We start from the raw sequence: 25,221 nt of genomic DNA on the forward strand, positions 1-25,221 counted from the left end.
CAGTTTGAGCTTTAATTGGCCAGGCCAAAACTGGCCAAAAGATAATCCGTTTTAATTAGCATTTTTTATGGTTCTTAGCCCCCTTCTCGCTTCAGAATTTCTCTCAACTAAGCGCGTGCCGCCTTGTTCTCTGTGCTTCCGTTGAGTTAAGCTAATTAATCTGTAATTAGATTTCGCTATAATTCGATTATTGCTTCATTTAAATGCGAGTCGAGCTGAAACTACCAGACTTTTTGGCAGACACCCCCTCAAAAAAGTGTTGCATAACCTAAGGATGACAGCTGAAGCTACACAAACGTGTTTCTTGATGACTGCTTAAAGTAAAGTCTTTAAGATTTAAGATAATTTAGTAGAAGTTGAAGTTAATCTGAATTGAGCTATCAAATAATGAATCTGCAATCGAAAGTAACATATATAATATCCTCTATTTATATTTCAATATTTACAGATGTCCTGCTAACCTTGAATCTAAACTGAAATTAATTAAAATACATTCTTAGGGTTAGAGACAATAGCAAAAATAAAAAGTTAATGGATGTAGCAACAGAAAAGTTTTAGGGGAATATTTGATAAATTTCTAGTGCCTGGGATAGCAGATCTGTGTGCTGCAGTGCCTAGAAGTCTGGCTAGGCTCAGGACTCTCTTAGACTGTGTCTCCAATTTCTTGCACTTTGAGGTAGATGTAAAACTGATTTTACTTTTTCCAGTTACTCTAATATATTATATTCTTCCAGTCCGTTTATTTATGCATTATGATTGAGCAGAATGCATTTTTAAGATTATGCCAAAAGGAGAAATACAATCCTCAATGCATATTCGATAGCTAGCAAAACTCATTAGATTTTTTATGCTTTATTTATTTATGTAATGCGCTATCAAGTATCATTATATTAGCTAAGAAATCTCTTCCCTAAAGGAACCAATCTCATTTATAAGCCACACGTTGTCAGCGTTAGAGAGATCGACTTGTTTGGATCTGCAGAGACGAAAATTTGATGTAAAACACGCGTATGCGCTTACGGTCCCACATTTATTGATATATAGATATAACTACTATGGGAAGCATTGATTTAGATTTTATTGTTCTATTTTCAAGCTAGATTCTATAAAAATCCCCGTTTGATCAGCTCAAAGAAACTCTCGCATATAAACTCTAGATATCTACTATCGATTCTTGTTTTGCACATTGCTTAAAATAAACATAACATCAGATATTCAAACGACATAATATTTATAAATTAAGGCTTAACTTATATAAATTTATACAATTTGTGGGCGGACTTTACTGCCTCAGAGCTCGGCTTAAGAGCAAACCCACTTAGAAGAAAATCCATATCGATGTTACTTAATAATCCTGCTCTTTCCATGAGTAAAACAAAATTAATGAAAACCATTTAAGTTTTAGATATTTTCGTAGTACTTTTATTTCGTGAACGAAAAAAAGAAAAATTCTTATATATTATTAAACTTGCACTCCAAAATGAGTACAAGTTGATCACTTAGTTGATCTTAGCCATTTCAGATGAGGGTTTAATGACGACGACGGTAGACAACACGACGGTTGGTCTTGTAACGGTAACCATCATCGGCCAGCTCATGAGCGGGAGCAGCTTCATATGCTGGTCCAGACTGGACAGGTGGCAGGTACTCATTGGATACCGGGGCGGGAGCATACTGGACTGGAGCTTGGCTAACTGCCTGAACTGGGGGCAGGTATTCGTTGGAGAGCTCGCTCACATCACGACGGTTGCGACGGACAACAACACGACGGTTGGTCTTGTAACGGTATCCATCATCAGCAAGGGAACCCTGGTCAATCTGGCCAACTGGAGCTAGATACTCGTTGCTAGGCACAGAGATGGCTGGCTCCGCCTCCTGCACAGGTGGCAAGTAATCGTTGCTAATCGAGGTGAGACTGCTAGCGGCCACAGCTGATATCACAGCAAAAGCAATCAGGATTTGTTTCTGTTGAGCAGAAAGAGAGAGATTTGATTAAGATTTGGATGTCGGATATTCCTCGATGTATTTGTATTTTGATGAGCTGAAGCCGCTCCTCGAAATATGTTGCGTACCATGTTGACTGCTTGAATTGAGTTGTTCACTACAGTAAAACCGAAACTCTAATGAAGAAATACGAAGAACCTTTTGGTATTTATACAAATTCTTCTCGCTGTAATTGTGCTGCTTGCCCTGCATTGCTGCCGCCGATGCCGTAGCCGTCGACGTTGACGTCGACGTCGCCTGTAAATTTCGCACGGCCAGACTCTGCACGAGTTCTAAGCCATTTCAGTGGCTCCAATTAACTGACCACGCTCGCTTGGCAAACTCGCTCAGAGACGAGCAGGCAGCGACTTCGCCGTCGGCGTCAACGTAGACGTCAGCGTTTACATTCGCACAACGAGCTTAGCCAATTCGGTCGGACGGATTCTCTTAATTGTTTTCTTTAATCTTATGCAAAACATTTGATGAACAACACGCACGCACACACACATTTATATATATACACACAGATACAACTAAATATTTATAGTTTTCGTCTACTTTAGCAGAGATTTGATTTCATTTGCTTCGATTTAGTTTGTGTTGTTTTTCTCTCTTTCGCTTTTCATTCAAATTAGACACGAATAAAAGTCGCCTATTCAATCAAACGATATGAGTTTATACCCATGTTCGAGTACGTATTATGCTCATATTTTGTGTTTATTGTGCCTTGGCTCATTGTTGCCATTGTTGTGCCATGTCGTCGCTGTTCATTAATCATTTAAAGGAACTGCCGCGGCGTGGCATTCGATTCCATTCAAAAAGATGCTATAATGATGGCATATTTCATTTTCGGTTTATCTGGTGCGTAAATTAAATGCCGGATATCATGTGTTGATATGAGCTACACGCTCGCATATATTGTATTTCAAACCATTCACACTTTGACACAAGCTTCACAGAAATAAGATTGGATCCCTAAGCAGCGGCGCATAGTGAAGATCCCCTTCAAAATTTGCTAGATCGCCTGCCAAATAGTTAAGTTGTATTCATTTGTTGACAACTCTTATCGGCACCATCAAATAGACCACCACTTATCGAACCATCAAATAGACAATAATAAATTTTTAAAACGCAAACTATAAGAGCTTACACTACGAGAAAAGAGTTAAGTCATTTGGAAATGAAATAAAAATTTCAAATGTCAAACAAAATTTCAACTTTATTTGAGCATTTCAACACAATACTTAGTCATAGACTTAGACTAAGCTAATATTTATTCAGAAACTAAATATAGTTGAGCCTTTCATGGCATATTATGACTCAGTTTGGTTTCTTTCAGTGTATATAACTCAATTTGCGGCACACATTACCTTCCACACAGCTCAACTATTGGCATGATTAATGATCTGTGATCTGGGCAAATCGAAACATGAAAAGGAATTGCAAACATTTGACTAGATGCGAAGCCATATGTTAGTCTCAATGCTAAACTGTGCTATCGATCGCATCAGGCTCGTTAGTTAGGCGCCAACTAATAGAACTAATTGGTTCCGTACCACTGAAGGATAAATATGCTGCCAGTAGGCGGGGAAGACCAATAGCTGAAGTCTTACTGATTCTTAGAATTAAGCAGCTCAAGTTAAATAATTGATCAAAATTTTTTGGCATACTCAAGGCTAGAGTACTTTTCTTTCTCTTGCCCTAGAGGCATACAAACAAATACATATATATATATTTATTTAGTAGTATTTTGGCTAGCTGATAGACAAGTTTTGTCTAATTGACTTGTGCTATAAAGCAAATGTGGAGATCATCAAAATTTACATTTATTTTCAGTGCATCCACACATCAAGAATTAGAGTTCTTGTGTTCGCCATAAAACAAAACTATAACAATGCAAATACTAATTCGATTTCCTGTATTTTTCGACAAATCACCAGCTCTAGTTCCAATTGATGGTGTAGAATCTAATCTGGCGATCGAATCGAAGCTCATTTTCTAGTCTAGTTTATGAGCAGCGAGGACTGTTTGATTCTATTCTAAACTACTTTTTGGTTCTATACCTTTTCTTCTTGTTGTACTGGTTCAGTTGGCCATAAATGTCGCCGGACAATACATCACAGCCGTAATTATAATGGCTAAGACTGCGTTGTCTCATCGCAGCAGCCGCAGCAACTGCCCCTCGGAGCCGGTCCAAGCACTTAAAAGTGCCATTTCGGAATTAATGTTTATGCTGAAATGGCATAAATATGCAAATTAGTGAATGGCAGTTAAGCTCGTCCCGCCGACTATCGTAGAATCGAGAACACAAAAAAGTATGTATATGTACATATATATATATATAATATAAAAGACATCATAATGACCATTAAACATAAAATGGTCTGCCAAAAATAAACGTCGAATAAACGTGTGTCCAGTTAGAGAGGAATCAAGGCTGGGGATCCCAAAGCGAGACCTGAAATATATAGCCAGAGGTTCGATATGTTCACCCTTTAGACTCGCTTCAATTAGTTTTGTGACTCTAAAGTGCTTTGCGACTGCTGTCGGCTTTTGTCAAATTTATTTCTCTATTTCTTTTTCTATTCTTTTGTTTTCTTTTTTGTTAACAGCGTCGCTCTGTCTAACAGAAACCTTTTTGCACTGAATTAATTTATGCAAATTCTATTTTAATTAATATTATTCGCATGGGCTTAAGCATCTAGAAGCAGCCAGCAACAGCGAGAGTCTCTTTCACTTCGCTTCCTTCAAGCGGCACTCACACGCGCGCCTTAATTTAGTTTTCTAATCGCATACCCTAACTGCCGTCGAGCTCAACAGCTGTGGCATTGAACCAGCACTTGCAGTTGAGCCGAGCGCAGTCTAGTAAAATAAAATTGTTAGGAATTCCGTGCATAAACGTTGCTGCCTTGAGCTACGCCTTGTGGCATGCCTTTGTCAATTGCAATTAAACAATTTTTATATAATTTAATAAAATAATTATTAGTAATTTGTTAAAGCGTGCCAGCCTGCCTGAGACTAAGTCAAGTCTGGCATATTTTCATATGCGATTTCGAAGTCTGCAAATTCTAATTTCTAATCTGAAATATTTCGTGAGTTAACTTTTGCTTCGGCTTACCGCGAAGGCTCCACAATTATTTGGATATAAATTTAATAATTAAAAACCAGTTCTTAATGTGCACTTAACATCTTAATTAAAACTTAATATAATAGAGTATAGATGCCTCTGCTTGCCCATTTGCTTTAGTTAAGTACACGTTTTAGTCTTTTATGATAAATTAAGCTTTTGTTTCGGTTGCTCTTTTTGTTGTGTTTAATTTAAATGTATGATAAATCATTCGGGAAACCAGTTTGCAGTCTTTCTCGCTTCAAATATTGTCGACGCGGTCTGCGCGCGTCGGCTGCGACTAGAAAGTGCCGACAGCGACATGGATCTCAACTGAAAACAACAAAAACAAACTACAGATTCATAAATAGAATAATAATAATCTCGCACACTTCCAACACGCGGCTGGGCTATTAAAAATTCATACGCGTGGCACAAGAAATTCGCCAAGTTCCTTTCAAATTTGTTTCGCTTATTTATTATTTGAACTATGCTGGTGGCCCACAAGTCTTAGCGAGGCATCGTATTGCGTGTTTCAGTTGTCTTCAGTACTGTGAATTAATCACTTGTCAGTCGAACATTAAGGTTTTTGGCATGACGTCAGCTGCGGGCAGCCCTTCTTGGCCAGTTCCCACACAGCACTTACAAGCTTACAACACACCTCATCATCATCTCATCTTTATCTCTCTGTGCATATATATATATATATATATATATATATATATATATATATATACACATCTGGTCATTTATATATATATATATATAAATATATATATATATAAATGACCAGATGTGCCAATTAAGCGAAGTTTGCCCAATTATCCAACCATAGAAATGGGATCATTGAACTCTCAGCCTCCCGCTCCAACTGTGCCGCACTCGCTTTGCATAGCTTTAAAATAAAAAATGAAGAAAAAATAAAGAACTAAAGATAAAAAATGGACAAAGCCAAATAAAAAAAGCGTAAAATTCGCACACATTTTCGAAAACCTATTTCTGTAATCAGCAGCAGACCGAAAACTTTGTCGGCAGCTTTTCGAAACAAATTTATGCATTGATTTTTACTTTAGCCTCTGCTCGTAAATTAAATTCAATTAATCTGAAATAATATGTAGCTTAATTTGGGTAAATACTACGATATATATGCTTGATAGCTTATTCATAATTGGAAACACGTTCAAGCAGAGGTCAGCCACCCATGAGATCGGCTGCTTGATAAGCTGCCTGATCCCTAACGAATTACTCTGCATTTGAGTTGCCTGCAGCCACTGCCACTGCCACTGCCACTTCCACTGACAGCAACTGATGATGCCGCTACTGCTGCTGCTGCTACTGCTGCTTCTGCTAGGTCAGCGTGTTGGCAACAATTGACTATGATTTAAGAGTTCGCTGTCAAATATTGGATTTGAAATGCAAACATACATAATAAACATATTGAACACATTCAATACAATACAGCGTGGGCCCGCCTTAGTTTACTAGTAGCTAAATAAACATTTGTGTAAATATGTAGATATATTTAAAACTCTGTCTATTATATGCTTTGTATATCTTACATTGTATGACAGCTCTACCCACTTCATCTCCAAGTTTTTTTTAAGTCATTTGTAGTCTTTTTTTCTTTACTTAGTCGATTGGTCAAAACTATGTTTATATTAGCTTATGTACATCTACATATATACCGACTTTTTTGGCTTATTGAATTTGCATGAGAATCGTATCTAAATGAATGCATTAATTTATGCCGGCAATTGGTTTCGTGCTCATCTTCCTTTCTATTATGTCCAAAAACTTGCATGACCTGTGTGTATCTATTTCCATTGTGCTGCAAATGTCGCACAGCTCTGAACTAGTTTCCTATAAACGTCTGATGTTTTCTGCTATTGAAATTTGGCGTGAGTGAGACAGAAAAGCCAAAATGGCTAAGCAGCTGAAAATAGGTTTGATTATTATTATTTTCAATTTTTTTTAACGAAAACTTAATTTTCCCATTGAGCTTGGTATTAAACTAAATGCTTATAAATAAATACTTAAAATTTGTAGCCAGCTTTTTTAGAGTTCTTAGTTCGTCGCTAGCTTTGAGTTGCCTTTGTAATTATTAGTGATTTCTTAATAAACCGGTTATTAGATAGATTCATATAAGCCTAGTTTTTATTCATATAAGCCTAGTTTTTAATGATTTTATAGATTTTTTTGCATTTTATTTTATTTTAAAAACTAGTTCAAAAAATGTATTTAAATTTAGTTAAAACAAATATTTAAATTATAAAAAAATTGTAAATTGGAAGACAAAATTTTTAAAAAATTTTAAAATATAAAATTAAAAAAAAAATAGATTAATAAAAATTCTTGTTATATTGCATGTTGCATGTAAATAAGAATAATTCTAAAACAAAACTAGTTTGCCTGTGAATTTCTTATGCTGTATCCGGAATTGTTTTGTAGTAGAGTTTAAAGCTTTGCTAAAAAGCTCAAGCAAGTGAGCCAGCAATAGCTTTGAAGCTTGGCTCTGACCTAAGCGGAAACGGAGCCATCTTTTGCAGTGTCCGCCCGAAAGTAGGCAACAAGATTTTAAATTTGATTGCTGCTCTTTTAGCAAATGCCGTGATATATTTAGAAATACGTATTATACATTATGGAGTCGGGAGTTGATTGGGTTCATTTGATATGCCTGGGATTCTTGTAGTGGTATCCGTGCTCGGAGGCAGCTGTCTGATGGTGCAGGCTACTGGAGCTGGCCCTGTGATGAGATCCTTTATGCTGGGGCGCTGCATAGCTCAGCTCCGGCGAGCTGGCAGCAATGCCAATATTTGCTGGGTCATCGTCATCGTAGTAGTCGCCATCGGTCAGCAGCACTGAGCGTTGGTTGCCATTTAAACGGACCAACATTTGACTCTGCCCCGGATAGCTGTAGAAGCTGCCATCGATGATGTTCGTGTCCTGGTGATTGCCGACTACATTCGTTGGTCCCTGCAGATTTGGCTGACCAAACACATTACCTCGCAGGACATTAAGGCCCTGGTAGTTGGTGCGATTTCGCAAGCGACGTCCATTGCGCCGCCCATTCAGACGTACAGTCACTGCAGCCAGATTCGGATTGCTATTTCCATTGGTTGTCAATTGACCCCCAAGCAAGGGAGTAAAGAGCTGTCCTACAGCAGGCAGTTGGGCACCCAAGACTGGATTACCGGGCGCTTGGCCTACTGCAGGCAGCTGACCACCAGCTGGCAGCTGTCCTCCCCCGACAGGATTGCCATTAACAGTAGGATTGCCAGCTGGTGCTTGGGCTCCTGCGGGCAACTGACCTCCGCCGACAGGATTGCCATTACCATTTGGATTCCCAGCTGGCGCTTGGGCTCCGGCTTGCAGCTGACCTCCCAGCACAGGGTTGCCGTTGCCATTCGGATTCCCAGCTGGTGCTCGGGCTCCGGTGGGCAACTGACCTCCCAGCACAGGATTGCCCAGAGTTGGCGCTTGTCCTCCCGTTTGCAGCTGTGCTCCTAGGACTGGATCTCCGTTACCAAAAGTGGGAGCTTGGCCTCCTGCTTGCAATTGGGCACCCAAAACCGGATTTCCGTTGCCCAGAACAGTAGCTTGTCCGCCAGCTGGCCGTTGTCCTCCCTGAACTTGATTGCCATTACCAAAAGCTGGCGCCTGTCCTCCAGCTGGCAGCTGTGCGCCCAGCACATTAATGAAGCCATTTGGATTACGGATCACGGCCTGCTGCTGACCTACTGCGAGCTGTGCGCCCAAGAGTGGAACAAATTGATTTGTATTTCCATTGCCAGCCAGCTGAGACGTGGCCGGCAGCTGGGCACTAAATGCCGGATCGATTTGTATGAGTACCGAACCTGGTCGCTGAACCACACCACCAGCCTGTCCATTGATCAAGGGACCTCCAACTGCGGGCACGAATAGATTCTGATTGGCAAAACCATTTTGGGAGGGATCAATGAAGAGATTGTTGCGGTTGCCTGCATTGCTGGGTAAATTGGCTTGCAAGCCGATTGTGGGTAATTGTCCAGCCTGCGAGAAGCCATTTGCAGGCAACTGACTACCGGCTGGCAGGCCTGCATTAGTTGGGAGCTGTCCACCAGCTGGCAAGCCAGCATTAGTTGGGAGCTGTCCACCACCCGGCGGGTCTCCAGCATTGGTTGGAAGTTGTCCGCCACCCGGCGGGTCTCCAGCAATGGCTGGCAGTTGTCCGCCCCCCGGCGGGTCTCCAGCATTGGCTGGCAGTTGTCCACCAGCTGGCAGAGCATTGGCGCCTAGCTGAGCACCAGTTGGATCGAAGTCGCGACAGCCAGCGGGAGGATTTCCAGCAACTGGGAACTGGCAATTGGGCAATGAAGTTACAGGCGCCTGTGCACCTGTGGGCGCCTGTGCCCCTGTGGGCGCCTGTGCCCCTGTGGGCGCCTGTGCCCCTGTGGGCGCCTGTGCTCCAGTTGGTGCTTGTGCACCCGTAGGGGCCTGTGCACCTACAGGCAATAGGGCCCCTGTCACAAGAGGATCAGCGCTTATCTGGGAGCTCAACTCAGAGTCCTGCGATTGCACATTGATCTGAGTGTGGAAGACAGAGTTGGGTGCGCTTGCATAGAGCACGCGATTGGGGCGGCGACGACGTGTGACGATCTGTGAGGGCGCGGTGATCAGAAGGCCAGCGGTGCGCAGCTGTGGTGCAGCCTGCTGGTAATGTACATGGTTGGTCTTCACGTCCGGCTGCTTGTCGTAGTGATGGTAGTGATCCACACGCTTGGGCTCGTGATGTTGCTCACCCTTGTGATAGACAACATGCTCACTCGTGTGCTTGTCCTTGCGGAAGAAGGGCTTTAGTACATGCTCCTCCTCCGGCGGCAGATAGTGATGATCCTCGTCGTCCTCGTACTGGAGGTGGTGCTTCGAGGGTGTCACCTCACACAGCCAGCCAAGCGCTAGCAGACATACCAACAGAAGTCTAAACGGATCCTAAAAGAGAAATGTTCAAAAGGATTCAAAAGCTTTCGAATTGCTATTCCCAGCTTTGCTCTTACCATAGCGTCTGTGCTCTGATTGGAAATGAGAGTCCAATTATATACGCAAGTCTTCTTAAAGTGCACTGCACTTCCAATGGGATCTGCGGCTTGAAACCTGTTATCGATCGTGAGAAATTCGCCAGGCACTTCATGTGACCCATTTGTCGTCTTGAATGGTCGCAATTTAAATACAAACGACGCTTCTAAGACAAAAGCCACCGCCGCCCGACCAAAAATTTCACAAATCAAAGCCAACTCGATTTATGGACACGAACGATGCACACAGCGACGCTGAATCATAGCCTGTTAGCCATTAACTAGCTTGCAAGCTTAAAAAAAGCAACACGCTGCACAAAATATTAGTATACTATGAATAGAGAGGAAAGCAGTGCTTCATATGCATATAATATTCTTTGATACAATACTGAATAAGAAGTGCAATGAATTTATTGGTCGATTTCAGCCAGTAGCAGTAATCAAACACTCGGCAGAAAATGTTAGTATACATCGAATGATAAGCAATAATGAGAAATGAAGTGTCTGACGTACAATATATGATCAGCATTAGAAAGATGTAGTCGAACCTTGCAACTAAATATAAATAAACACTCTGCAGAAAATGTTAGTATGCTTGCATGTTATATATATCATATTTTTTATTAGTTCAATCACAATTAGATAGAAATTTTACTTTTAATTGAACTTGAATTTTTCTTAAGGTGTTAGTCCTCATTTATGAGTAAAATAATTTGCAATAATAATATATTATATATAATAAGCTCTCGAATTCATTCAAGTTTATCTGCCCATGAGTAAACAACACTCGGCAGAAAATAATAATGCTATTTTCGAGCGCTTCAAGAACAGATAGCTTATATATAAAATCCCCTAAATTAAAATTTTTTATACATCCATTTTTTATTCCAAGTAAATTTATTCAAATTATTGGTTTACACGCTTTAGGCGCGATGCTTGTAGATGCGACGACGCACAGATCGGTATTCGTAGCCGGCGTGGGCGGTAGCTGGAGCTGATGCAGCGGCTTCAAAGGTGGAGTCCGAGGAATCGTCAGCTTGGACATTAAGAGCTGGAGCAGCAATGGACTGCACTGGAGCAGAGGCAGCAGCATAATGATGAGTCGGGGCAGTGGGAATAGCTGCAGCAGTACGAACTGGAACAGGTGCTGGCCGAGAAGCAACGGCAGCAGGTGGCACATAAGATCGAACAGGTGCAGGAGCTGATTCAGCAGCGGAAAACGTTTGGACGGGAGCAGAGGCAGCTGCATGATGAACCTGAGCAACAGGAGCTGGTGCAGCAACGCGAACGGGGACACGAGCAGGTGGGACATAAGAGCGAACAGGAGCAGGAGCTGATTCAGCAGCGGCAAAAGATTGTACGGGAGCTGAGGCAGCTGCACGATGAACCTGAGCAACAGGAGCAGCGCGAACTGGAACTGGAGCAGGTGGGACATAAGAGCGAACAGGAGCAGGAGCTGATTCAGCAGCAGCAAAGGATTGGATAGGAGCAGAGGCAGTTGCACGATGAGTCTGAGCAACACGAACTGGGACAGGAGCAGGAGAGGCATATGAACGAACAAGTGCAGGACCTGGAGCTGGAGCAGAAACAGCAGCTGGTCCTACATATGCCTTCACAGGAGCTGCAACTGATGCAGCCGCAGCTGATCCGGGAGCTGCATAGTTGTAGCCAGCATCGGCAGCTGCGCAGCCCAGCAAAGCGAGAGCCAGGATAAAGAGCTGCTGCAAGGAGACACTCAGCTATGATCCGAATTAAATCCTTTTCGTATTTATAGTATTTACCATTTGAAGTGCCAAAGTTCCGTGTCTTAATGAGTTGAAGTAACGAATAATAACTATTCAGTAGCTGGGCAAGGCTTTTATATAGAAGCGTTTCCGAACGACGGAAATAATGCACATCATCAATCAAAACTGACTGACTGATGGCCCAATCCATTGGACTTGGCGTGCAAAAATTGGTTATACTATCCAGCAGCTAACATCTCTCATTCATTGCTGTCATCGTAATGGCAATTGCTATCCACGCATATTTAAAAACCAGATTCGACTATTCAGCAACTAATTCAATTAACAACAATAAGCAGATAGTCTGCTTGATAAATATGGATCGGGCCAGATCATATAGCAAGTGTTGACGTCTACTTAAACACTGCAATAAATCGAAGTCTATGCTAATTTTTGATAGAGCAATAGATATATGGGTTTAATGACTGTTATGTGTGAGTTTTTATTATAAAATATGTATCATTAGTAGCTGCCTGCTTCGGCATAGGTTAATGTCTTCTTTACAAGATGGCTATTAGTTTTGGATCCATGTTATATATTGGCAAGATCTTCGTTTCGTTATGCTTTGCGTTTTCTCTTTATTGTCTGTCAATTTTGGCTAAATGCAAATTAACTGGAAATATCTTCTGCATTTAAAGAACTCTTGTGCGAATTAGCATTAGAATATAGTTAGCAGCTCGGACTGAAACCAGTTAGCCAACTGACGTCGGACGGATACATATGTATGTATATATATATAAATATATTTTTTACATATTTTAAATTGTACCACGCCAGTCCACATCGTATTGCCCAGCCAGGCTGGATGCAGCTCCCTGGGGTGGCAAATATGTGCGAGATGGTCCTGACTGTATTTGAATGGCAGGCTGTGACCGATAGACACTCAGTGGTCGTTGCAGCACCACCTGTGGTCGCGCTATGTACTGTGGTTGCTGTAGCTGCACAGGAGAAGTCAAGATTCTGCGCTCAGGCAGTGCTGCTATGCGTAGAGATGGTCTCTGTAAAGCTGCTGGTGGTAGATAGACGTTCTGTGGACGCTGCAGAATCAGCTGTGGTTGTTGAAGCTGCACAGACGGAGTCAAAATCCTGCGCTCAGGTATGGCACCCAAGCCTATGATCGGTGCCTGCACAGCAACAGGACTCCGCACCGTGAGCTCAGCTTGCGGTGGCAAATAGGTGCGGCTTAGCAAGGAGGCTGTAGCACCACCCAGCAGCATTAGGCCCATCAATACAAATACAGTACGCTACAATGAAAAAAACAAAAATAAAAATTAATTCAAAAAACGATGCCAGACAGCTAAGAGCTAAAAACTCACCATGTTGCTTAGTCAAAGTACGACAATTAAATTGTTTCCATGCTCCGCTCTGTTTTCTTATTTATAAGACAAGCGCCTGGTGTCTGGATTATGGGCCAAACCCAAAATGTTGCACTTAGTATATTTATTGCCATTATGGGCAGTAGACACAACAAACCGAAACACACGCCATAAAATTAGTTTTAATCGCAATGCAGAGAAGCGCAAAATTAATGCGAACAACAATCTTTGGCGCAACTAGAAGCAGCTAAACGAGTCAATCGGCAAGTGGCAGTCATTAAAAAAGTAACTGTAAATATACACATATAGTATATATATTGTTATATTGATATTCTTTCACTTTCAAAAATTTCTACATTTATGCACAAAAATTACTCGCATCAATGCAAACCAGTTGCAGAGCTTAACAGAGACGCTTAACAGCCAGACTTAGCGGAGACACAAACCAAACAGCACAGCTGATGTTATGTTCATGCGGCGTATGCGTAATGCGATCAAGATATTGGCAGACGAGTCTATTTCTAGTCTATTACTTTTCCTTTTAAAGCGTGCAAATATCGTGGAATATATTTCATTTGTTTTAAATTGGCTAGTGATTTTTATTGTTTGGGTACAACATTCATAGACGGGCTTCACAACAGTCTATGATTGGACAAACAGAACTAGAATCAGTTCTAATCATACAGTCGAATACAAATTTATGCACAATAAATACTTGAAAATTCACAGAAACTAATAGAACCGGTTGCATTAAATAGATGTTTTTTGTCAAAAAGAACAGAACTCTGGCTTGGTTTCGTTTCGTATATATATTTGTGCTTCTTTTTATCTTTTCGCTAATCCGGCTCTATTTCAAGCGCTGACACAAGCCGCATTCGAATTTGGATTTAGGCTTTATATATAACGTATAGAAATATATATAAAGAGATATGTAAATATATATGTATGTCTGCTTCTGTTCATTTGTGCAATTGACGCACCTATAAATAATTAAATACTTATGTGATTTTAACTTAATACTAACTTATTGTTGGACGTCTCCAAAAACTCGTTTAATTTGTTTTGGCATTAAAAATTTTCATCGTGCGATGAAGTAATCGGAGATGACTTAAATATAGACTACATTCCAGAATTAGCTTCCATTTAAAAGCCGGAAACTTAAGTAGAATTAATACAGTTAGACGTCGCCAAGCGCGATTGTAGTAGAACAACTTCTGACTGCACCAATTAGCCAACATGAGAAGATGATATCGAACGCCCAAAAAAGAAGAAGTCAATGAGCCATTGCCTATGAGTAAAGCTCTACAGGGTCAAGTCTCCCAACTGACAAATTGCCAAAAAAAAAACGAGAATTAATAAACAAAATAAATATTTATTTCATATGATTAATTTCTAGAATCGTGAAATTTTTAATATCACAAATTATGAAATCATAAAATGCTCAAGTCAAAATATTTTATTCGTCAGCGAGGAGGGGAAAAATCCCAAAAAGAAACGTGTTCTATTTTAAGCCAGTTTAAAGTATTCAGTCGAGTTGAAAAATTCTAAAGAATTTGACCCCAAGATACCCTATTTTATTGCAAATAGAAAGTTCAGCAGACTTTTGAATAGGAAACATTAAATGTTTATGTAAAATTATTTAAGAATATTTTTCGACATTTTTAAAAACATTTCGAAGTCATAAAGTCAAATATTTATTTAAATAGCCACAAGAGCTGGGAAACCCAAAACAGAAACGTCGTCTATTTTAAGCTCTTAAAAAGGCCAATATTGACATAATTTATGTAAGCTAAGAAAATTAACGATTTTGATCTTAAGATACCCTGTATAATTAAACAATAAATAGAAAGTTAAGCGGATATCAGGAAAATAAATATAAAATAAAGATTAAATAAAAAATATGTTCTTGTATTTATTTCGTATTCAAAAAAATGTTTCAAATATTTTTACATCATAAAATTTGTGCTTAGGAAAAACCTTAATAAAAACGTGTTCTCTTTTAGGAGCGAAAATTCGATTTCGTATTTACGTATATTTATGTTTTTGACCCCAGAGTACCCTGTATAATTTATTTATAAATACACAGTTAAGCACAGATTAAAATAGTGCACATAAAATATTTATGCAAAATAAAAATAATTTTAAATTTTTTTTAATTTATTTGGTATTCAAAATAAATGTTCAAAAATCATAAACAGATTTTCAGTATTTACGTATATCAACGATTTTGACCGTAGAATACCGTGTATAAGTTATTTATATATAAAAAAGTTGAACAAATTAACATACATAAATCAGATAAGAGAACATGAAATATTTATATAAAAATATATGAACATCATTTAAAACATGTTAAGATGCGCGTTCGCATCCAAAATAGCCTGTGAGAGCTAAGTTGCGAGGTATATGCTAGATTCGCAAACTAGTTTTGTTTTACGAACTTTGTGTTTTACAGAGAAGCAAGATATAAACAACGAATGCGATGTAAAGAGAACTTTGTCAAGCGTCAAAATGAAAAATGAATTTACATATGCCTTAAATATGAATAATTATATGCATCAGTTCAACGTGCGCTTAGCATTGACTGCGGCTTGATTAGAAAGACCTCATCAAAGATTGAGATTTAGCAACGGCCAATAAGAATATTTGAGGTTGGGCGAGGCCAATTTCCAGCAAAGTTAATTGCCTGCTAATCGGATGCAAATTTTTTTGTTGATAACTCGCAAATTAACAGTTGGCTAAAATAAAAGAACAACATTAATAAACATGGTCATTTTGTGAATTACGAACTGCCGCAGTTAATTGGCATGGGTCAATTTTGTGCACATGGGAATGCAGCTGTGCGGCTGAGCCCTTCCTTTCGAACTGGTTTTCGCACGCATTTTATGTATGACCCACTGTCCCAGCGTGAAGGTCAACCAAGCCTGGCTTGCCCTGGCGACCAGCTGGTGAGTAATCGAGCGACAATTGACAGTGCGCTTAGTTAGCGGAACTGCTCTTCATGCAAATTGTGAGGCGTTTCCCCGAGACTCGCATAAATAAAACATCATTTTAAGTGTCATGTCTGGGCCCATTTATATTGATTTTGGGTTTCATTAATAACCATAAAATAGCAATAGCAAGTATTTGATCTTTATATATGCCCGTCACGCCCGCTTTACAATGTATAAAGAGCATCTCTGTTCGATCAATATAACAGATACGTAAATAGGCTTGATATATGGCACTTCTATTGAGTGAATTTATATTATATAGATTTCATTGTTTTGCATTTTATTTCGCATTAAATTAGAAAATCACACTTGGCTGTGGGTACATGCCAGATTTCTAGCGGGAATCTATATGGCCAGCTAGCAGCATGCTTTTAGGGTATTTGGCAGTCGATAGTCGAAGCTTTTGTTTAGCTCTTTGATTTGATATTGACAAAATTTGAATTCCTGTTGATATCTCGGCATTTCATTGTGCTTCAATCTGTATCGCTATGGCATCTGACAAAAAAAAAGAGCGAGCAGAATAATTTTATGAGTGTGTGTCGTTCTGTCATAGCCGGTTAACCAGCCCAAAATCAGGTTCGGTTAACTTTTTCGGAATCGGCATTGTTGTTGCTAGTATTGAGAAGATTCTGCTTCTTCATTTGCCGAAGATCATGTCGAAGCTATCCTGAAACGATGCGGCCCGACGTATAAATAATGTCTCACTTTTCATCGCCAAAACAGTAATATTTCAACCTTCGTTGGGTGAATTTGAAGCTGAGCAAAATGGTAAGCCAAAACAAAAAAAAAAGAAGAGTAAAAAAGCAAAGAATTCTGAAGACACAGCTTACATAACAGAGGATAGTAGTGCTGTGTAAAATATCGATAAACGTGACTATATCGATCATCGATCATTGGTTTGCTCGATTTACAGAAATTCCTGATCGCCTTCGCCTTGGTGGCAGCCGTCAGCGCTGACGTCTCCCATCTGTTCTCAAACAGCGATAACCTGCAAGCAGATGGATACCACTACCAGGAGCCAGCTACGAAGTTCGTTATCGATGTGCCCCAAGTCATCCAGAAGCCCGCTGTTGTCTACGAGAGACCAGCTCCAGTGGTCGTCCAGAAGCCCGCTGTTGTCTACGAAAAACCAGCTCCAGTGGTCGTCCAGAAGCCCGCTGTTGTCTACGAAAGACCAGCTCCAGTGGTCGTCCAGAAGCCCGCTGTTGTCTACGAAAGACCAGCTCCAGTGGTCGTCCAGAAGCCCGCTGTTGTCTACGAAAGACCAGCTCCAGTAGTCGCCCAGAAGATCGTTGAATCCGGCATCCTGAAGGAAGATGGATACCATTACAACCAGCCATCCATACCTTTCACAGTCTCTCAGAACTACTTGCCCCCCGTTGTCAAGCAGGTGGTCGAACCCGTTCGCAAGGTTGTGATCCCAGCTAAGCCCCAGATCGTGGTTAAGCCCGCTGCCCCAGTTGTGATCCCACAAAAGATCGTCAACGAGTATCTGCCTCCTGTTGTGAAGCCTGTTGTGGTCCCAGCTAAGCCCCAGATCGTGGTTAAGCCCGCTGCCCCAGTTGTGATCCCACAAAAGATCGTCAACGAGTATCTGCCTCCTGTTGTGAAGCCTGTTGTGGTCCCAGCTAAGCCCCAGATCGTGGTTAAGCCCGCTGCCCCAGTTGTGATCCCAAAAAAGATCGTCAACGAGTATCTGCCTCCTGTTGTGAAGCCTGTTGTGGTCCCAGCTAAGCCCCAGATCGTGGTTAAGCCCGCTGCCCCAGTTGTGATCCAAAAAAAGATCGTCGATGAGTATCTGCCCCCAGTCTACAAGCCACAACCAATTATCGAGCCCATCTATCGCAAGCCAGAACCTGTGGTCATCCAGGGTCCAAAGGGTTATAGCTACCCCAACGACCCCCAGCCATCTTTCGAATATTAAGGAACGCTTATTGTAATTAGTTTCCTCCTCTAGTATTAGATCTTTCTAACGAATTCCTGACGAGAACTTTGATTGGAAATAAAAATTAAAACGAAAATAAAAAATTATATGAAAAGTTTATTTTTAAAAATCTAAAAGATTTTTGAGACCAAATATAGAAATCATCTTGAGCAACTTGTGCGGAGTTTCAGTTCGGTTATAATATGAAATCTCCCAAATTCTGTTGTCAAATTCTACCTGCTTAAATGATTTCCAGTGCTTAGACGAATTTCTTAAAGCGTCCTCCATCAATTCTATTTTAAATTTACCTAGAGCCCGTTCTTATGCAACATTATTTCAATAACAACTTTTTGCCTAAAAATATGCCTGATTAGCGTTGCCAATATCGTTTGGGCCAAGCCAAAAAGTAAACCTAAAAAATGTCAAATAAATATGTATATGAATATATTTATCAGAATTAAGAACTGCGTCAATGACCAAGGCGGCTCAGAGACAAGAGAGAGAGCAATGCAGAAGGTCTTCGAGAGCCGCCAAAGATAACTTGAGCCACGTCTAGGTAGCTTATTGAATCTGGTTTTCATTTGCTGCAGACAGCAAGAGTTGGGCGGAGGTGCGAATCGATTCGAAGCTACTACGTGATCCGTTCAGGGCTCTTGAATTGAAGAGCGACAGTCAAAGTATCAAAGTGTCAAAGTTGACAGAGACAAATTGTTCGAAGCGCTAATTGAAAAGGAAACATGGCGAAGCTGCTGACAGCAGCTGCTTTATATGTGCTGAATATGGATTCGGATTTGGATTTGGATGTGGATGTGGATGTGGATACGTATTTGAATTTGGATTTGGATTTGCTGCATAAATGCCACACGTGATGGATGCTGGCGCACAGCTGGCGACGCATAGAATCATTAATTCGATAGTGAAGACAAGAGACAAAGCCACAACGCGCACTGACACTTGACCCCACACAAAAGCCGAACACGTCTTGACCTTGACAATGATTCGATTCGATTCGATTCGATTGGAGTGAACGCTGGCAGCAATGGCCCCAAACATAACCAGCCAGAAATGTAGCTGGTTGTTTATCTAGGGCCGCTCTAACTATCGAATTGCTGTTGTTTGACAAGCAACAGCAGTAGCAGCAGTAGCAGTAGCAGTAGCAGCAGCATTAACAACGTCAACAGCATCAACAGCATCAACAACATCAACAAAATCAACAGCAGCAGCATCAGCAACAGCGCAATTAATAAACGGAGCTAAAAAAAAACACGATCGACATATAGAAGTATAAATAGTTGGGTATCGACGCCAATGCCTGCATTCGCTTGAGCCCCGTGGCTGGCAGCTATAAAGCATTTAACTAGATTCTATTGATCCTATAGGCATATTCCCCTGTCAAGATGGTAAGTCATTGTCATATTTATTGTATGATTATTGTTATTAATAATTGTTTGGATCTTAGCGTTTGTTTATTGTGGCACTGCTGGCGGTGCTTTGTCTGCACTGGACCCAGGCGGATGTTTCGCAGCTTGTTCAGTCGGGCAATGGCTTTGTTTACGATGTGCCCAAGGTCAGTGAGCTAGAACTGGAGTTGAACAATGAGTTTCCCACTGGCCAGGAATTTCCACAAGATGCCATACCTGTTGCCCCATCCGATGCGGAACTGGGACAGGCCGAACCCGCCGAGGAACTGCCCGAGCAATTGGCTGCCAGCGATGACAGCGCTGCCTATGCCTCCTCCAAGGGTCACGGATACGCATATCGTGTGCCCAGTAGACGCTTCAAGAGCTAAGCTCGTGACTATTTATAGATACTAGTTTGTTACCAAAGTCGTAAAACTATAAAAACAAATTAATAATAATAAAATGTGCTAAGAATTATGAAATACTTATCTAATAGCCTTACAGACTTCATGTTTTAAATCACTTTTATCAATAGCTCCTTAAGGATCTTTGCCACGAAATCTTTATGTAAAATATAAGGAGCCATAGAAAACGTACAAAGCTTATATATTCTATATACATTTGGTATTGCAGCTGAGTTGGCTCCAAGAGTTGAGCTGAGAGCCTCCTTAGCAGCACGAAAAATGGAGCTATTCAGTGATTGAAGAAGAACACATATGATTTGTCACGGCTTGGGGGATTTGGAATTTGATTCATGCTCAATATAGTTGGTCCATAATCTTTTGTGACAATATGATAATATTACCATTGATAGTTAAGCAAAGCTCAGGGCAATTCTTTGTTGGCCTTTCACCTTCCAAGGGCCTCTGCTTGCCTTGGACAGCGCTTAGAATGAAAACGATATTGAATAGAAAAAAAAACACACAAAAATGTGGCTCTTGCGCTCAATCCTAATAAACACATAACTCTATCTGGTTTTTTTTTTCTTAAAAAAACAAAAAAATAAACTGAACACAAATGCTAAACCGGTTGCAGTTCGAAAAGTCAACGACAATTTCGCACATGTTGAATTTTTTATGTGCTCGGGCCTATAAATTTCTGTGGGGAAGTGCACAATTAATTTAATCATTTACATAAATTGCGCAAAATGGTGGCCAAATGCGAGCAACGCGAATCGAGCGCACGCCGCAGCAATCGATTTTCAAGCAATTTTTGGTAATCGATCAAAGCCGCTGGCGGTTCAATAACCCGCATTAATTAGCTAAGCCGAAAACGAAGATGTCTTGAAATCGAAGCTATAAAAAAAACGAGTGTGCAGGTTGTAAGGAGTGATGGACTATGAGATACCACGCCAAACTAATATAGTTTGTGAGAGATACGCTTACGGAGCATGTACCTAAAGCAATAGATGAAATGCCTTGTGGCTGATCATAGCTGATCAAAGACCTATATTTAAGGAAGCTTGTAACTTCTAGTCCATTATCAGTAACTTCAGGGTGCATGAGCTATGAATAGTATGACTTTTAGTACATTATGGCCACACATCTTAAGTCCAGGGTACAACGCAGTGATAGTTGATACAACATCAGGAAATAAGAACGGTATGTATGCATGATCTAGAGTGATTTATAATCCAAGCTCAAGCTGCTCTGTGACATCTTTCCAGTATGCCCACTTTCAGCATATATATAGGGTATTGAAAAAGTGATAGTTGAAACAAGCTGCCAGAGCAAAGTAGTTTTACGATCTTCATCTGATCTACGATCTGCATGTAAACTGTTTCGTGTCTTCTCGACAAATTAGTGAAGAATTTTAATGCTGGCAACTGTGTCTCAGTTTATCTGCGTATCTGTTTACGTTAATGTAGGCGTCTGGCTGGCTTTTGGCAGAGGAATTGGAATTGGTAGCACAGTTTTGATGTGTCTTAAGTACTTGTTTAATCCGAACGCTTCCGCAAGCTTTAAAGAGACAACTTCATTGTGTGTGCGAGAATTTGGCGGCCACTCGAGCTGCTCGAGACGGTAATTATTATAAATGAACTCTAAATGATTTATGACAGGCAGCGCAGTGCGCTTACAACTGAAATACTCTTTCGGTCAGCTCGGAAGCTCGGAAGCGAGGCATTGTGTTATGGTCCACAAGAATACAGCTGAGTGGCTTTAGGCCCGGCTCATGACGACGTTGATGAAAATGCTCGACGAGCATTTATGTTGACGTCGCATACAAGCAACGAGCAACAATGCTTAATGATCATAGCAAGCAATATAGATACAGATACAGATACAGACGCATAGACAGATACAGATATAGAGAATACATAATAATCGAGCAACGGCATATCGATTTAAATAATAATAATTGGCCTTTTGAGCCATGGACAGCAATGCCAGCGAGTCTAGAATTGTGACTATAAATAAACAGATGCCTCAACGATTGGTCAACCATTGAACGTCTTCGAGTCCAAGGTGTAACATGGTGCGTGCTCTCCGCCCGAACTCTATTGCCTCTTCAACTAAGCTCTGTTTGTTTCCTTATTGCAGAACGCATTCCTTAGCCTCGCACTGGTGGCTTGCACGCTGGCCCTGGCCGTTGCGGACGTCTCGCATTTGCCGCTGCAGCAGCTGGAGGGGGAGCATGGCTACGGCTATGATTATCCCAAGCCTGTGGTGCCCTTTGTAATAGCCAGTACCACCACGCCTGCGCCCACACCAGCGCCCACTTATCTGCCACCACCACCACCGACGCCAGTGCCCACCTATCTGCCACCTCCGCCGGTGACAACCACAACCACAACGACAACCACCACGACACCAGCACCGAAACCAGCGCCCACCTACTTGCCACCACCAAAACCCACCACAACAACCACCACAACACCAGCACCCACGCCTGCACCCACCTATCTGCCACCCATCATTGTGCCAGACCCAGAGCCGGGCTACCACTACGATGCACCAGCCGAGCCCTTCCTATTCTAAGCTGCACCACCTTGCACCACACTTGACACTGCTTGACTGTTGACCCGGAATGCCGCTTGTCCCGTTTACCTAGTCGTTGGTATTATATAAGTCTCGATACGTTAAATAAATCACATTTGTTAGCCAATTGATCGAATCTCTCGATATCTCTCGCTCTCGTTCAATTCCAATCACAGCCAATTGTCCAATGAAAATTTCCTGCTCTGCATATTCATGAGTGGTGCGAGTGGTTTTGTTTTTGTTTTTGTTTTGGTTTTTTCTTTTGGCTTTTTGTATTGTAAACCGAATTAAGAGTCCAAAATTGGTTTTAATTGTTTTCACCAAAATAGATGTGGGGAGCTCTATCAAAACAGGCCACGATAAACAAACACATGGCAATAATTGGATCCAGCGCCAAGTTCAAGAAAACCGAGAAAAGTGTGAAGCAGGCAAATTATGCGTTGGCCTTTGTCTCTATCGCTCTGCCGACAACAATAACAATTATTAATTATTTCCCAAATGTTAAACTGGGAGCCAGCTTGGGCATCGCTGTATAAAAGCCAATGGCCCAACTAGCTAAGACATTACTTCCAGTTGTTGGCAGAGCGCAGCAGCATCTGCATTCGAACAGCAAACAGGCAATCGAAGAAGCCCTCTCGAAATGGTACTGGGCTTATCATATATAAGTGTATCTTTGTTAATTTTATTTTCCTTTACAGAACACATTCTGCATCCTCTTGGCCCTTTTGGCCAGCTTTTCGATGGGACGTGCCGATGTGTCTCACTTGTTTGGTGGTGGCAATCATCAACACCACCACGAGTCGCATCACGATTCGCATCACAACCACTACGATTCGCACCACGATTCGCACCATCACGATGCGCATCATCACGACTCGCACCACCATGATTTGCATCAGTCGCACCACCAGGACGCACACGCTCACTCGCATGACGCCCATCGCAATCATCAGGGCTTCCACATCGATCTGCACCTTGATGCGCTGCGTCAACATCAGCCCAATGGCTACAACTATGCTGCACCACCCCCACCACCGCCACCACAGCCCAAGCCCGAGTACTTGCCACCAGTGAAGCCAAGCAACACGTATCTGCCAGCTGCCAAGCCAGAAAGCAAGTATTTGCCACCTAAGGTGGCACCTACCTTGCCACCACCGCCACCACCCCCCCCAGTGAAGACCCCCAAGACGGAGTACTTGCCACCACAGAAGCCACGCACCAAGTACCTGCCCCCAGCTCAACCTGAGACCAAGTACTTGCCGCCCGCTCAGCCAGAAAAGACTTATCTGCCAGCTGCCAAGCCAGAGACCAAGTATTTGCCACCCAAGATTCCAGCCAGCCTGCCACCACCACCACCACCCCCACCAGTCGCACCCAAGGCCGAATATTTGCCTCCTTCAGAGCCCAAGGAAACCTATTTGCCTCCCACACCACCAAAGTCGAACTATTTGCCACCCACACCACCAAAGCCCACTTATCTGCCACCTGCACCACCCAAGTCGAACTACTTGCCACCCCCATCACAGCCGGAATCGCAGTACCTGCCACCTGCACACTCTGAGCCACGCCTGGCCCAGTCAGAGCCCAGCTTTCATATACCCATACCCAACTATGCTCTACCCCTGAGCCAATCCTCCGCGTTGCCTGGCCCAGCTGGTCGTGACAATTCTGGCTATAGCTACAACCAACCACTGCGCAGCTTCAAGTTTTGATTTGCTCAAAAATGGAGCTTATTTAATAACCCCACACACACGCACGCACACACCTCATTTAGTCTTAAGCTGTGCAAATAAAGCATATTAGAAAATCTACATAAATATGTGTTTATTTACCCAGAAGCGTCTTATCGATATCAATTATAATCGATAATTAGATTCATATTCCATACACTTGTAATTAATTAATATTTTTTCAATTAATACTCAATGGTAGCTTATTTACACTGCACAGCAGGAGAGCGCAGGTGAAGTCAAGGCTGTTTGTAAAAGAAATTACGGATGAGTGGAGATTAATTGATTGACTATGGTATACCCTGTCCACAGATTTGATTAAGATTATTCAATAAAAAAAATATTTCTCTTAATATTTATTATTTTTATTATTTTTTTAATATTGTTATTCTTATAATTATATTAGAATATAGTAAGAAATATTTGATATCGGACAAGCTAGATGAATGCCAGCTGAAGCAATAGTCTGGCTTATCGAAAATATCACTGAAAATATTTCCATAATCTTATTCAATCTCTAATCTGCTCCAATTCCATGCAAATCGTGTCATCATCATGTCGTCAAGCCTCATCAGCTTTGTTCGGCAGCAAATGGTCTTTCATCAGAGGCCATTACGACTAATTGGCTATTGTCTAAGGTCAGCTTTCAATATCGATGTGTGTAACTAAAAAGGTTCCAGTCCGAAAAAAAAAAAAACAGAAACAAAAACAAAAGCATCTAATCAAATGCTGTCGCAGTCTATTTTCGAGACCCAAAGCACGCGCTACGCGCAGCATCTGATGCTGAGCTTCAACACTTGCAGCTATTGATCGAGTCTATAATTATCGTGGTATAAGTTTGAAAATGAATAATGATGTCGAGCTGTGGCTGCGGTTGCTGTGGGAATTCATATTGAAGCCGCCGAGTGGTGTCTGTTACAAAGAAGAGAGAAACAAATAACATTAAACAAAATCGC

The 25,221-nt window shown here is 41.4% G+C and overlaps 6 protein-coding genes across 6 annotated transcripts; 4 read left to right on the top strand and 2 right to left on the bottom strand.

The window, feature by feature from the left end:
* Nucleotides 1-1,530: 1,530 nt before the first annotated feature.
* LOC111591940 lies at nucleotides 1,531-2,413 on the bottom strand. The gene is made up of 2 exons (XM_030223777.1): nucleotides 2,073-2,413; nucleotides 1,531-1,965 (listed from the first exon to the last, which is right to left on the bottom strand). The coding sequence occupies exons 1-2, from the start codon at nucleotides 2,073-2,075 to the stop codon at nucleotides 1,531-1,533; spliced, it is 438 nt and encodes a 145-aa protein (XP_030079637.1). The 5' UTR covers nucleotides 2,076-2,413.
* A 5,337-nt stretch (nucleotides 2,414-7,750) lies between these two features.
* Nucleotides 7,751-11,185, bottom strand: LOC115483023 (collagen alpha-1(III) chain). Its single transcript, XM_030223759.1, has 5 exons — nucleotides 11,097-11,185; nucleotides 10,123-10,219; nucleotides 9,610-10,057; nucleotides 9,036-9,516; nucleotides 7,751-8,777 (listed from the first exon to the last, which is right to left on the bottom strand). Exons 1-5 carry the CDS (start codon nucleotides 11,183-11,185, stop codon nucleotides 7,751-7,753), a joined length of 2,142 nt encoding a protein of 713 aa, XP_030079619.1.
* A 4,940-nt stretch (nucleotides 11,186-16,125) lies between these two features.
* LOC111591939 (proline-rich extensin-like protein EPR1) lies at nucleotides 16,126-18,157 on the top strand. The gene is made up of 2 exons (XM_030223760.1): nucleotides 16,126-16,188; nucleotides 17,147-18,157. Exons 1-2 carry the CDS (start codon nucleotides 16,126-16,128, stop codon nucleotides 18,155-18,157), a joined length of 1,074 nt encoding a protein of 357 aa, XP_030079620.1.
* Nucleotides 18,158-19,481: 1,324 nt separating this feature from the next.
* On the top strand, nucleotides 19,482-19,946 carry LOC111591938. The gene is made up of 2 exons (XM_023303877.1): nucleotides 19,482-19,557; nucleotides 19,617-19,946. The coding sequence occupies exons 1-2, from the start codon at nucleotides 19,555-19,557 to the stop codon at nucleotides 19,944-19,946; spliced, it is 333 nt and encodes a 110-aa protein (XP_023159645.1). The 5' UTR covers nucleotides 19,482-19,554.
* Nucleotides 19,947-21,930: 1,984 nt separating this feature from the next.
* Nucleotides 21,931-22,535, top strand: LOC111591937 (extensin). Its single transcript, XM_023303876.2, has 2 exons — nucleotides 21,931-21,960; nucleotides 22,098-22,535. The coding sequence occupies exons 1-2, from the start codon at nucleotides 21,931-21,933 to the stop codon at nucleotides 22,533-22,535; spliced, it is 468 nt and encodes a 155-aa protein (XP_023159644.2).
* Nucleotides 22,536-22,864: 329 nt separating this feature from the next.
* Nucleotides 22,865-24,247, top strand: LOC111591936 (extensin). The gene is made up of 2 exons (XM_023303875.2): nucleotides 22,865-22,954; nucleotides 23,234-24,247. The coding sequence occupies exons 1-2, from the start codon at nucleotides 22,865-22,867 to the stop codon at nucleotides 24,245-24,247; spliced, it is 1,104 nt and encodes a 367-aa protein (XP_023159643.2).
* The last annotated feature ends 974 nt before the right edge of the window (nucleotides 24,248-25,221 follow it).

The sequence above is a fragment of the Drosophila hydei genome, unplaced genomic scaffold (genome assembly GCF_003285905.1).
Source record: "Drosophila hydei strain 15085-1641.00,03,60 unplaced genomic scaffold, DhydRS2 tig00000283-arrow-arrow-pilon, whole genome shotgun sequence".
Taxonomy (NCBI): Eukaryota; Metazoa; Arthropoda; class Insecta; order Diptera; family Drosophilidae; genus Drosophila; species Drosophila hydei.